A 15,347-nucleotide genomic window follows, 5' to 3' on the forward strand; every position below is an offset into this window, starting at 1 on the left:
AAAATTATATACAATACTCTTAAAGTAAGTATTAGAAAAGCGTGGTTCATTCCTAAATATTAGTAAAGGTAGGCTATCCAATGGATAATATAGCGACCCACGCTTTTCCTTATGGTCATTTTAATAGTAGTGTATTATTATATATTTAAAGAAAATCAATAATTTCTACGTTTTAGTGCATTATTACATAGATCTAAATGCTTGTTTTCAAAACGTTTTTTTATGAATTGTGTATATCTTGTGGACGTTTTTTAAATTGTTTTGTTTCAATTTTGTTTTAGTTTTGTTAATGTTTTGTTGATGTCGTATTGATGTTCTGCATCTGTAGATTAATGTTTTTGGAATAGTTTGTTGTAGTGAACTGAAATGACTTGTTAAACATTTATATATATTGTGTTGTAAATCGTTGTTAATGATGCACCTCGGTGAACCATCATCGGAGTAGTGAAAAAAATAATATTTTCATTCAAGCTAGCTTAAAACTAATTTTCAAGAAAGAAAATGATGAAAGCGATGAACACATTGTTGGAAATTATAGCATAGCATGTCACTGGAAATGTAACAAGAAATGGGCCGTATTTCTAAGAAAGCGCCGGTAGGTGGCGCCACAGGGAATTAGGTAACATTTTCTTAAAGGCAGGGGTGGCCACTCTGCGTAGCAATATCGCCCATTCATTTGGCATTGATAAGTGCCTAAATGAACAGGGGAGCTAACCATTGAAATCATGCGCTTTAGCATTGTTTGAGTAGCGCTCCCTGTTGTGGTGATATTTGTTGAATTGGACCAATTGCTCAAATAATCAGCTGTCATCTGGACACCAAGCACAATGGATGATATAAAATACAACTGCGTTTGTGTTATATGTAATGTTAATTTATTAACATTATTATTATTGTTACAGTCGTGAGGTTACTTACAGAGGTACCAGGCAACTAATGACAGGTTATGTTTATAAAGTAGAATGTTACTAAGTCATATATAATTAAAAAGGGAGGGTCTACTGGTAGAGAGCTAGTCTACTAACCCGAAAGTCGTGAGTTCGAATCCGTGTAGTAATGCTGAAATTTTAACTGATAGTTTGAATTTTAGTACATTGTTTAGGTTATAGCTAGTTTAATTTGAAAAACAAATATATATATATATATATTTCGATTTCTGGTAGATTTAGTTTAACACTTTTCTATAGTATCGATATTTATACTTTCAGTTAATCTTTAGTTTACCATTAGTTTAATTAGAGCGGCATGCATTAGAAAATAAAGATTTATAAATATACAAATTGAAAATATACTATAAATATACTAATTGATAAATATACTATAAATATACCAATTGAAAATATACTATAAATATATTAATTGAACTTTTATTGCCATTAAAAGTAAAAAAAAAAAGAAATATAACATTCTGGCTTTTGATAACTAATAAGCAAAGTATGCCAGACAAGATGTCTTACGGCGATTTCACCTTATACAAATATTTAATTTCACGTTGATAAACTTCTTCAAGTATTTTAGGGGGCTGTTCTGTCCATGCCAAGCAAACTTGTACATATTAGCACACTTGACCTAACCGAACACCATGTAACATGAGCCACGCATAGATGTAGTGTATACAAACATACACTAATGTCGTGTTGGAGTCTTCTCACAAACTTGTACATATTAGCACACCTGACATAACCGAACACCATGGAACATGAACCACGTATAGATGTAGTGTGTACAAATATGCACTACATTTGTCGTGTTGGAGTCTTCACACATACAAACTTGTACATATTAGCACAGTTGACAGCACAGAACACGAATCAGGTATAGATGTAGTGTGTAGAAATATGCACTACATATGTCGTGTTGGAGTCTTTTCACATACAAACTTGTACATATTAGCACAGTTATAGTCACCGAACATGAATCAAGTATAGATGTGGTGTGTAGAAATATGCACTACATATGTCGTGTTGGAGTCTTTTCACAAACAAACTTGTACATATTAGCACAGTTGTGGTCACCAAACATGAACCAGGTATAGACGTAACGTATGCAGTCATAGAAAGAATATCCATAAGGCATTCCTGAAATATTGAAAAGAGACAACATATTTATTTAGTAATTTTAATAAACCGCCTCACACGGTCATGCGGTTGAGGATTATGTAAACATGTTTTCAGTTGTGTCTGTTTCAGTAGCAACTTATATCAATGCTTGTTGCGTTTTCTGAAAAGTATTATAACGAAGTAGTTCAGTGTTAGAGCATTTAAGAAATAAGAAAAACGTCGTGTGCTTAGTTCCCATATGTTGGTATTCACCCAGATGAGTACCGAAGGTGATGACAACCCATCTTTTCCGCTAACGAGACAACCAAACAAGATACCTTCTGCTTGACCTGCTTTTAACCCTAGCTGCTACTTAGAGAAATTAGTTATCATTATTGTTAAAACAGAAATAAAAAAAAACAATTTAAAACGCCTTAGTAAAAGTAATAAAATAATTGATCTGTACCTGCGTTACATATAGGTAAATGAATGAAATATATTTGTTAATAGTTGTATTAAACATGGCAACTGTTTATAATTTTCTATTCTAAATATGTAATTGGTTAAATTAAACAATTTTTTTTACCTATTTATAGTTTATTACTTAACATTTAGCCAAAATAAAACAACATAGTTTTCTGATTAATTTATTTATAGAGTTAAATTGAAACCACATGCAGGTACTCATATTTTTCTAATTACAAATGTTTAAGTAGTTGAATTAAATCCAGTTTAAGTATTTTAGTTTACTAATCAACAAAGTATTTAACTCAATTCAATGCATATTTACGTTTTCATATTCTTCTAACTAAAGATAGTATAATGAGAGCCAGTTCAGCAGTGTACGGTTTGTTGATTTACCTGAAGCAAATATGGCTGACTTCATCTCTGACGTAATCTCCGTGCCGTCGTCCTCCCATACGTAGTGGCCCTCGCTCACCACATCACTCAGACCTATCCAGTAGTTTTCCTTACTTTTGCTTAGAGCTTTGATAATGATGTGGAACTTTTCCATCTCTCTAATCGTGTACATTTGTGCACCTAACGCTGAAAACAAGAAATAACGGATTGATTCACAAAAATGTTTAAAAATCTGCAGTGGCGTAGCCAGGATCGTCTCAAGGGGGGTTCCAATTTTTACCCGGGGACAAACTTTCGATTTGCACCCCCCTTCAAACTTTCTATTTACACCCCCCCTCATACTTTATATATATATATATATATATATATATATATATATATATATATATATATATATATATATATATATATATATATATATATATATATATATATATACCGAGGGGTCTATGGGGGGTTATGACCCCCCTAACCCCCCCCCCCTGCCTACGCCACTGAAAATCTGAAAGTGATGCTTTTTGCTATAATTTAACAAGCTGTTGAGCAATTATTTACAGCCTGTACTATTAAAACAATCGGCTTTAAAATAAATATTTCAAGACTAAATCTTTTAAAATTTAAGTATCCTTTTACTCTTGTATCCTGGTGTTTCGAGACGGGGGAGGGGCACAATAGGCAGTGGCGTAGCGATGTCGGTGTCACCCGGTGCGGCACTTTATGGTGTCACCCCCCAGAGGTGTTGCGACCCTTCCCGGGGACAAGCTTTCATATTTTCGATTTGCACCCCCCTCAAACTTTCGATTTGCACCCCCCCTCAAGTTTTTCTCTATATATTTTGCTCTTTTTTGCCTTGGTGTCAACCCCCTAAATGGTGTCACCCGGTGCGGTTCGCACCCCCCCCCTCGCTACGCCTCTGACAATAGGTGTCAATTTTGCAGTTGATTTGGCCAATTTTATCCATTAAAATACATAATCAAAAATTACTCCAGACTATTTTTCTTACTTTTGCAAAAATATAATCTAGAATGTTATACTTATCTTTGCATAAAATTAATCAAAAATATTATTTTTACTCTTGCGAAAAATTAATCTGAAATGATATACTTATCATTGCATAAAATTAATCTTAAGTGTTATACTTACCCGCTGTGGTCAAACGACCTACGGTCAACGAAACTAGTATTTTATACTTACCCTTGCATGCCAACGAAGCGTCAGAATAATTCAGATTTTCTTGAGATAAATAAAGACATGTCGACACGGATCCATTGCTGGCGAGGGTGAAGTTGGCAGATGTGGTGCAGAAGGCTTGTGCCGTGTAGACTTTGTTGTCGGCGTTAGACGTTGGTGATGGCGTCTGTTCTGCCCAGGCACCTGTGGTGGTACCAGGGATAAAACCTCTAAACAATGATCTAGTGTAAACTTTTACCCGCAGTGATGATGTGATAAATAGAAGCAAGCGGTGTATGGCCTTTAGTTTGATGAACGTGTAGACGGAGTTGTGTTGTGAACTACGTACAAACATGTGAGTGAACAGTCTCTGGCATTTAGCCTCGTGTTAACCAATCATGGCGTACAATAAAATTGTTTTTAAACCCACATAACATACTTTTAAAATCCAAATCGATTTACAATTAGAGTATAGAAATATATTGATAATAAACTGTTTCACACTTTTCTACAAAAAGATCCATATGCTATTCTCTCTATGGTATGTAAATTAATGCGTCTTCTTCTAACATTTTGGTAATAGTAATGTGTAAGCCACTCCTATCTATTCCTTAAAGCTGGTAGGTTATTCCTAAAACTGGCAGGTCTACCATAAAAGGATACAGTTACCCCCCCAAAAACCTGAACAATAACCTTTCCCCAGCCTGATTGTGTAGGTACAGCCTTGTTGAAAATAGACGCACAAAATGTATGGTTAACTCAGAATTTATAAAGTAAAGAAATAAAAAAAAACATAACAGCAAGTTCATAACCGAACAGACAAAATTGTAGGCCTATTTTTTTTTTTTTTTTTTTTTTTTTGTGTGTAAAGACTTCTTTAATATGTACAGCAAATTGTAGGCCTATTTTTTTTTTCTATTTTTTTTAATTTTTTTTTGTGTAAAGACTTCTTTAATATGTACAGCAAATTGTAGGCCTATATAATTAGCAACTTCGCCTACCAGTTCTTATAATGTCTGACCAAGTTTAGCCACTTTGATAAATTTTTCTAAACTTTAGTTTAAAAAAGGTTTTCTCTATCTTTTAATCATTTTAAATATTAAAAAAAAATTGTTGATTTATTAGTTTGAAAATTAATCAGTACAATAAAATTTTGTTTCCAATTTATTTTGTTCTGAAGTCGACTTTGTACACGACAATACGCATTTGCTTCAAACTCATTTGACTAGCTTTAAGTTTTCGCTTTCAAGTAGAGTTATATGCCCTTATGACGGGCTGTAAGTAAGAAAATATATTGTGAACGCTATTCAACTCATTTACATGGCTAATCAACAGATCGATAATATTGAATCCTGTTATATACAATTTAACGATCAGCAGTACTTAATCATGTTGTATCCAATTTAGCTATTAATTAGGGTAATCTTTAAAATAATTTTAATGATTAATTTAATATCACATTAGATAGAATATTAGTTATAGCTACTTCGTCATTGAAAATACATTTGTGTGGAAGTGAGTTAGAATTGAGTTAGAAGATTTTACCACATACCCACTCACCAACGGACAGATTATGTGACCTAAGTAAAATGTGTACAATGTTATGAATTAAAGTTACCTATGTAAAAATATCGACCAAAATGAGAGCAGGTTAACTCAACTAAAATCTTCAAACTAAAGCCTTACCTAGTTGACACACCTGTGTTTGTTTATTGTAGGTAAAGCTGTTACACGCCTCGGCGCTTCGGTCACAGTGTGCTGCACATCGGGTCAAGGTCAGGTTACTGATAGTCAAGTTCAAGGGCGACATGTAGTACGAGCTAACCTGTGAGTAGGACCTTACCTGTAAGACTGTGTTACCTGGTATAGAGAAACACATGAGAACCTGAGGTAAACAAACACACCTGAAGTAAACAAACACACCTGAAGTAAACAAACACACCTGTACGACTGTGTTACCTGGTATAAAGAAACACATGAGAACATGAGGTAAACAAACACACCTGAAGTAAACAAACACACCTGAAGTAAACAAACACACCTGAAGATTGTGTTACCTGGTATAGAGAAACACTTGAAAACTTGAGGTAAACAAACACACCTGAAGTAAACAAACACACCTGAAGATTGTGTTACCTGGTATAGAGAAACACTTGAAAACTTGAGGTAAACAAACACACCTGAAGTAAACAAACACACCTGAAGACTGTGGTACCTGTCATAGAAAAACCAACACGACAACCACAGAAAACGGGCACTTATTGCCTATAGCATGTTGAGACGTAGAACTAAATTGTGTTGGGCATATCCCATTCAGTATTAGACCTGACCTGAGTACAATTTGTGTTACACTTTGATTAATTAACGGCCTGTAATGTGGGCCACACATAACGTCTGTTTAAAAGCCCTTATGGCTGCCATTTTTAAATGACCAAAGCGTCAGTGGACAAACCTATTTATAAACATCATATAGTCAAATTACCTGTGGTCAAAGCATCGCGCACAGTCATGAACAATCAGCTAATATAAACTAGCTAAAAAGATCACTTACATTAAAACTTAAAAATAGTGTTTTGTTTCAGAAATACCGTAAAAGGTAGAGAGGAAGACTACTAACCACTAAGTCTCGAGTTCAAATCCTGGTTCAAGTCGGTAGAACGTCCCTGAGTTCACCCAGATCTGATGTGTACCTAAAATAAAAGGCCGTTGGGCATAGTGTTGACCACACTATCCCTTCATATGCCGAGGTCTCTGAAACAGATGAACTCTACTTCATCTGCCCCATGTGTCTTGGGTACGAAAAGAAAACAAAAATGATTATAATGATGGAGATAAAAAGTACATGCCTGCATTTGATAGCTGGATCAATATAAACGTCATACAAACTTCAGAAGAAAATTGGAACACCATTTTTGTTTGAATTTCTTTTATGAATGTCAATTGTAAATCTCAAACCTGTGATCTAACTGATGACTAAAATTTAACTAGCTAACCATCAATTATAAACTGATCAATGTATCGATTATTAATGGACTATGAGATCTACAATACCCAATAAGTTTAATGCTCAGTGTTATACGCTGGTGATTCATAAAACAACTAATGCCGCTTTAATTATTGATTTAACCGTTTCTTTAATAAACCGTTTTATAATATTGTATTGCTTTCACTTAATGAACGAAATATTAAAACAAAATGTTCAACGTTCCCTGTACTTCCTTCCCCAGCTAAAGCCAGAAAAGCAATCAAGCGACGGGCTAGGGATCAATACCTTATGTACTAAAACAACGGATGCAGTGAAACATAATGAAACATAATTACAAGATCGAAAATCTATACACCATTTCTTTAAAGTTTTGAGAAACAAAACACCGTCAGGCAAGGGATAATGTTTTAATCAATATGTGTAAGCATGTGTATAGTGGTACTAAGTAGTCTTTTTGTTTTTTAAATAACAGTTTTATATGTATATATATGTATATATATATATATATATATATATATATATATATATATATATATATATATATATATATATATATATATATATATATATATATGTGTGTGTGTATATATATATACAAGAACTTGGGAACCGTCTTGAAGTTTGTAGAAGTTGTGAGTACATTTCGCATCCTTCGGTCCTGGACTCGTCCGAACTCCACCCACTCCATTGAACGTTCTTTAAAAATTAAGCTCAGGAAACGCTGACTTACATCCTACAGAAGCAAATCTATATATATATAATTCTCTTCTGGGAGCCGTTAGAAAACAAGCTGCAAGCGCCCCCTTGCAGTCCCCTCTCTTTCTCTCTATCACTATCACTACCACCCCCACCCCACCCCCACATTGTCTGGTGAGCTGTGGTCACGCTAAATGTTTACAAAGCTAAATGTTTACAAATCGTAGAGCCGTAGAGCCGGGTTTCTATTAGGGGCAGATAATTTAGTTCGATTTTAAACTTACAGGAGGTAACTAAGAAATAACTAAGAGGAGGCTGCTTTCACGGGGGGGGGGGGGGGTGTAGGGTCGGGGTTAGGGGAAAGGGGGTGGGGTTAGTGTTTTAAAGCAAATATTTTCAGTGGCAGCATTGGTGGTGCTGTCGAATTCACAAATTATGAATTACTGAAAAGTACAAAATTAAACAACTAAATAGCGGCGTATGATACGCTGCGGGTCGGCTCGTATTTAATAAAGTATTATTTATTTATTTATTAAAGTACTATTTGTGCTATCTATCTAGGGTTTTGAGTGATGCGTGTGGCAGCTTGTTATGTCCCCAAGTTTTCGCTTACTCTCGAAAACTGAGTTCTTTTATGAAACGTCAACAGTTGTAACTGCTACCCGTTATAGTTATGCGCACATTGATAAGCCGACAGATGCATGCCTAGCACCCATTAGGGATGGGTGCGCTCAGATAAAACTGACAGGCTTCATCTGATGCAGGTGAAGTAGAGTTTATACATTTCTGTGTTCTCCGCATATGGTATAGGCCCTATCGTGTTCCCAAAAAAATTCTAAAACAGAAAACTGTGCAATCGAAAGTTGTGCAAACAGAAAAATGCGCAAATACAAGCTAATTATATTAACACATTTTAATTGTGTCATATTTCGTGGACATTTGTTTTATTATACAATGTATGTAGTTACCCTTTGTGTATTAGTATAATTAGTTGGTATTAGCGCAGTTTTCCGTTACGAATCTTTACAGCATCAGTATATAATACTACATGTTTCATGCTTTAAGTTTGATTTCCATGAAATCATCAGGTTTGTTGAAAGAATACACTCTTTGTGTACAGTCGAACACTTTGTTGATGCGTAGACCGACAATAGTTGTAACTGGTTCCTATCAGACCTAGGTGTACTCTGATTCACTTTACACTAAAGGCATCACTGTTTATATCACGTTGAACTACAGACGGGGACGGCGTATTCGAGTGGTAGATCCGGACTTGTGACTAATGGAAGACCCTTAGACGGCTGGCCATAGTGCTGACCACACCATACATTCATAAGCCGATGTCAAGTAACATGTAAACTCTACTTCAGAAGTCTTATGTATCGATAGTCTTAAAATGGGAACTTTGGCTCTAGACGTCCCACCACCGTGCCGAGATACATCAGAGCAGGGAGGATTCTGGGACGTCTCTCGACATAACCATAAAAACTAAATACAAATCGCCCGTGCTAATGTTTTCATTCTTTTAATGGATTGCGTTTACTTCAACAGTCGCGAACATTTTCAATTTTGATTTTAAATGTTTTACATTAAAAACAATTGCGGTTACTTTTCAAAAAACTACATTTGCTTACAAACAAAAATAAACACCTACACACGTTGGTAAACACACGCATGCCATCCTGTTGACCACGGTGTCGAAGTTTACTCTCTAGCCTTGAAGACACCAGTGTATACATCTTTTGTAGTGTAATGTTCGGGCATCAAAATGTCAACCGAGCTTTGAATCATTCAGCGAAATTCATTAGAGCGTGAGGTATGAACTAGTGGCTTTGTGAAAGATGTACACAGCGAATCAATACATGGCTCATTGAGTAGAACGTGTTGAGAAAGTATAGATTCATGCCAAATTCGCGTCATTTTATTTCAGTTTATGTCATTTTATGTTATTTAATTTCTATACAATCCTCGTAACATTTTCTTGCCATTTTGTTACTTGTCCTTAATTGAAGGAAAGGTTTGGCACATATGTCATATCTATTTATTGCTTATGTTACGTATATCGTACTTGTGTGGATATATATAGGCTACTATAAAATTAATATTATTTTGTGTGAAGCAATTGTATGCACAAAAGCTGTATATTGAAACCATTGATTTTCAATGCCGTATGCAAAATAATATACTTGAAATCTTTGTGCTGGAAAATGTTTTACAGTTATGTAAAAAAAATATTGTATTATGTTTCTGTTCTCATGCATGAATCTTCAGACATAAACGCCATTAAGGAAACCATTGGTCTGTCCGGAAAGATCAATATATCAGGTATGTCACATACAGAATGTTCAAGGTGAATTGTACCAAGAACTGATATAAAAAACATAACGATTTCAAATCAATTAAAATGGTTAGAGACAACAACAATTCCATTGTTGCTCCTAAGCCTGAACAGCAAGCAACACTTGAAACTACATTTGAGTGTATGGGAAAGGTTTTGAGGTATTCAGTTCATCTGGGCGAACAAAATGAAAATTATTTTAGAGATTAACTTGTATATTCTTATACTACTACATGATTTAAATACAGGTAAATTTTGTTTTCAAGTGTTGAAATATAAGAATCCGGTAAAATATTTTATTACTTTAAGTCAAGAATATTCTTGATTAGATAAGTAAACATAAACACAAACATGTATGTTTTAGTGTGAGTATATGTTAGTAATAAATAAATAAATAAATAAATAAATATATATATATATATATATATATATATATATATATATATATATATATATATATATATATATATCACGAGGAGCCCACTAGACACCCACAAAGAGAGAGAGCCACACGCCATGTTGTATTTTTTAGATTAAGCGGTAATTATCTGTAAGTTCCAGTGTATTCAGTAATTTTCTGTGTCTTATTTTAATAACGTGTAGTTTGTGGTGATAACTGAGGTACCTTATAAAGCGTTAATAGTTTCAGTGTGTTATTCCAGAAATTGTAAGTTGGGTTTTTTCATCATTGCATATTTTAGTACATAGTATTTTATTTATTTCGTCTTGTTTACATTTTAGAAGGTTTTAGAATTTAGATTGATTAAAAGTTTATTGTTTGCAGAAGGTCTTTGTATTGGTTTTTACCCTAGACATTAGAATCGAGTCCACAAAGAGTTTTTTTTTCTGGTAGTCTTTTTAGTTTCATAATTCATCAGTCTAGGACCATCCCAAACGAATCCGGGTATTGCGTAATATTTACCAGTGGTAGAGTTATGTAATAATAATCTATATACATATATATATATATATATATATATATATATATATATATATATATATATATATATATATAATTGTTTTAATTCAGTGTCTTCAAACAAGCTGACCACGTCTAGATCGTTCAAACGTCTTGTGTCGTCAAAGATAGGCATAATTGTATCAAGTACACAGCCAGGGAAACTCTCATTGTCCACATGTGCTGCAACATGCAACAAGTTCTCAGATTTGTGCCAGGGTTTTCTGTACAACAAGTTCACCAGAACATGTCAACTTGGGTACAGTAAGGGCACACAAACTAATGAACAATTTTGTATTTGTTATGTATCGATCCTTAGCAGTTCATTTAATTATGGGAAAGACAGTGAAAGCATGAGTGACAGTGTGAGCGAGTGAGTAAGTGAATGATCTAGTTCCTATCCTTATGTCTATCAAATGAAGACACCTCAAACATTCTTTATTTCATTATTTAACACATGTTTTAGATTATTGGCCGACTCTGTATTCTACGCCTGTGCTGAAAACCAACGAGTCCCTCTATACATACGGTGCTACAATTTGTGACACGACCCAAAATTTTAAGATGTTGAATTCAGGAACAACCTATGCCTGTCTTTGGATGTCACCACAAGCACTTAATTATTTAGATGCCAAGTCGTTCTGCGAAGGTCTCTGATTATAATCTGGTCTTAATTATAACATAGCTTAAATTATATTTCTAATTTACCTCTACTAAATATATAGATTAAAATTATAAATAAGGAACTTGAATACACGTGATAAAATTTCGCAGCAATGGAATGTTGCCATAATTGTAGTTTGTGACAAAACGTCTTATACTTGCAGCTATGGGAACACATCTTTACAGTGTTAACACTATAGAAAAGTTGACCATCATTAAAAACTTTATAAACGGTAGAGCTGAGGACTACTGGGTGGGTCTGAACGACATCGATCTAGAGGATCACTTTGTGTCGGAGGAAGATGGAATGGAGATCTCAGTTGCTATGAGAAACATGCTGTTTTATCCAGGTAAATTAAACAGGGTCACTAAAAGCCGAAATAAGTGATACACGTTTTAAAAACGTAATACAAAATAGAACTGAAAAATATATTTAGATAAGCCTAGATATACAGTCAATATGTTTCAGGTCAGCCCAATGGAGGCAGGGGCCAGAACTGTGTACGCTATGACTACCAGTGGTATCCCTTCAGTGATTATGACTGTGCCGCAATGCACAGGTTTCTCTGTGAGCTTAGCCCGCCATAGTAGAAGATCATCAAGATACTCCTGCTCCACTCACAGACTTTGTAACACATTTCCTTTACAAGATAAGATTAAACATTTTATTCAACATGCATATTTTTAGGGGGTTTTATGTATGATCAAAAGTGTTTGCAAACGTTCCATGTTTCTCATTATTTAAGATCGAGTATAACTGATTTTTGGAATTATTACTACTGGTTCAAATTACAACAGGAAATATACATGTGAATGCAATACATGACATGCTGCTTGCCTATATATATATATATATATATATATATATATATATATATATATATATATATATATATATATATATATATATCTATATATATATATATATATGTATATATATATATATGTTTTTTTCTATCTTTTGTCCATCAATATTTCATGCATAAAACAAAAAACAGCAATGTCCTCAGCAATTTGCGCAATCACTTTGACATCGATACTTTTAAAGAGTACGCTACATGAGAGATTCGGTGGGCTACTATAATCTTTTACAAAGCAAAAGCATTACCACGCGACACTCCTTACACCTGGGCGGTCGACAAAGGGTGTTGTACCTCACCTTTGCAGAGGGTGATTAACCTGGTGATATGTCTGGTTCGTGTAAGGATGGACTCACAATAAAAACTTAGTCAACAGTAATTTGCAAAATTCTTAGTGCTTTTTTAAAAGATAAATCTTATCATAAACGTATCATTTTGCTTTTATTCCGCGGTTCACTGGTGATGATGTCTTGTAATAACTAATGTGCTGTACCAATGGGAAGATTATGTGCACCAACAAAATAACCTGTAACAAATCGACCCCGATACATCGACTCCGACAAAAAGACCAAGTAAACAAATACATTTATTGGTTTAAGTGTAACCCCACCCACACCTCGAATTTTTTTGGAGACCCTCCGATGAAAAATGTCTGCAACGAACTATATATAGGCCTACATAACATTTTTTTTTTCCTGCAAACGGTCTTCAGTCAAGTGGTTTTCTGGCGTTTTTCGCATTTGGATAATAGTCCATTCGGGAAAACAGAATTCCGGCAACATTTGAACTTCTATTTAGGTTTAATGCAAACAATACCACATAACTAACACTTTTTTAAGGCAACAAAGGAAATCATAAAATGTGTGTGAAGATTGCAATGTATTTATTGTGAACAAATATCTTTTAGAATGAAATAACACTTGTAACTAAATGCACATCTGACATCAGTACGAAACCTTGACACATACGTCATTAACGGGATAATGAATCATTTAAGAACGTATTTGAATGTGCCAGAAGAAAGGTAATCGTGTAACATACATCTGTTCGAAAAACATATTTTATGAGATCACATTATTTAAAGCCATCTTGGTGATTTATTTTGTCCAATTTTGTACAAATCAGCACGCTACATAATATGTTGCAAAGCAAACAGTAAATGATTTTTTTTTTACAATCCAACTTTAATAATAACAATAACTAGATAATCAAAACATGTAGTAGTTGTCTTAACAATGTTCAGATACAGCTTTCTCTTGATTGATGGAAAGGTTTTACAATTTTAATTTAAATACATGCAAAAGAAAATAAACAGTATGTAAACAAACTGTGATATTTTATGAAATGTGCTATGACTGTTTGAAGTCAGACAGTTGACGTGAAGAAGGTTTTGTAGTGTTGTAGTGTTGGGCTGGTGGGTCGTGTTTACTGTGCAGTAGTAGTCGATCGGATCAGCTGAACTCATTGCAATACAGAAGGAAACACGATCGTCAGGACTTTGTTGACTGCTGTTGTCGTCTGGTAAAGTTATCCAGTTGATGTTCTCCATCTTGACAGCGTCAGCTACACTGACCCGAGTTCTACGTGCTAAAGTTCTCGAGTACTTTCTCCAGCACTGGCTGAAAGCCACCGCAACTGTTGTCATCTCTCTGGGGTAACGGATCGCTAAATTGTTGTAATAATATCCAGGAAGGTGAACCATAACCAGACCTGAATACAACGTTTTGTTCTGCTTAGCATTGAACAGAGTTATGTTCTCCTGAATTGCAGAAACATCTAGTTGGGCGTATTCAGTTAAAACAAACGCAAGAATCCGCGAGAAAAAAATGTTTGGAATAACCAAGTTTTTATCATCTAGATAGACAGCAAATCTTAGATAATAGGAAATTTGGCATTTACCGTTTGAATGTATAAATGTACCTGGTATACAACTTTCTACTTTACATCTTTTAGCATCATCAAATAAATCATCTAAGTTCGTACTCAACTCATCATCAATACTACACGTCATCTCCTGCCAGAGTCTAATGTTGGAGTTACTAGAAATTTTTAGAGTATATGTATCTGTAAGAAGAAATGTTAGCGCGAAACCCAATTGAAGAACTCTCTCTCGAATGTAGTTTTCATATCGACTTTCCCATCCATGGTGACAGTACAAACAGTATCGATTCCTGTAAATAAAATCTATATCAAACGTGACATAGGAGGTAAAGGCTTGACACTTTAACTCAGTTTCTTTGTCCCAGAACTGTCCACCTTTACAGCTGCTGATTGCACTGTGGATACAGTTCTTATAAAAGTCGTTTTTAGAGGAAGGCGGCTTGTATTGAATGCGTGCATTGTTTATGTTTCCTTTGCCGTTATCGGACACAAATGCCTCCCACGAAATGTAATTTGCTAAATTCTTTACATTACATTTATACATCGATAAATTTTTGTAAACCAACTGAGTTTGAATGTTTTGAACTGGTGGGTTGATCATTGCTGCAAGAAGGTATGAGTAGTAATTAGTACTCACAGTTTCTTGATCTGTTAATGGTGCTGTTTGGTTGCGAATGTTGTCAGGAAGCTGTTTGAAATTCCTATTAAATTTTACACGTTCAGATTCTGATTCTACTCCCTTCCGTGCATACTGTTTTTTGCGATGAACAAAGTTGTCAGATTCTGTTGTTCCATGATCCATGAGACTGGCATCTGTTCTGTCGTCACCCACGTGTTTAAGTTGTGTTGTTCTATCCCCGAAGGTAACAGATTCTGTGTTTGTATCCACAGAGTG

The 15,347-nt window shown here is 34.6% G+C and overlaps 2 protein-coding genes across 2 annotated transcripts; one reads left to right on the forward strand and one right to left on the reverse strand.

The window, feature by feature from the left end:
- Window positions 1-1,950: 1,950 nt before the first annotated feature.
- LOC131948468 (lectin BRA-3-like) lies at window positions 1,951-5,888 on the reverse strand. Its single transcript, XM_059310079.1, has 4 exons — window positions 5,757-5,888; window positions 4,095-4,274; window positions 2,901-3,086; window positions 1,951-2,078 (listed from the first exon to the last, which is right to left on the reverse strand). The coding sequence occupies exons 1-4, from the start codon at window positions 5,878-5,880 to the stop codon at window positions 1,951-1,953; spliced, it is 618 nt and encodes a 205-aa protein (XP_059166062.1). The 5' UTR covers window positions 5,881-5,888.
- A 5,989-nt stretch (window positions 5,889-11,877) lies between these two features.
- On the forward strand, window positions 11,878-12,299 carry LOC131948451 (C-type lectin domain family 3 member A). The gene is made up of 2 exons (XM_059310061.1): window positions 11,878-12,061; window positions 12,181-12,299. Exons 1-2 carry the CDS (start codon window positions 11,878-11,880, stop codon window positions 12,297-12,299), a joined length of 303 nt encoding a protein of 100 aa, XP_059166044.1.
- The last annotated feature ends 3,048 nt before the right edge of the window (window positions 12,300-15,347 follow it).

This window comes from Physella acuta, unplaced genomic scaffold, assembly GCF_028476545.2.
Source record: "Physella acuta isolate Inbredline_101_S28 unplaced genomic scaffold, ASM2847654v3 ptg000647l, whole genome shotgun sequence".
NCBI lineage: Eukaryota > Metazoa > Mollusca > Gastropoda > Physidae > Physella > Physella acuta.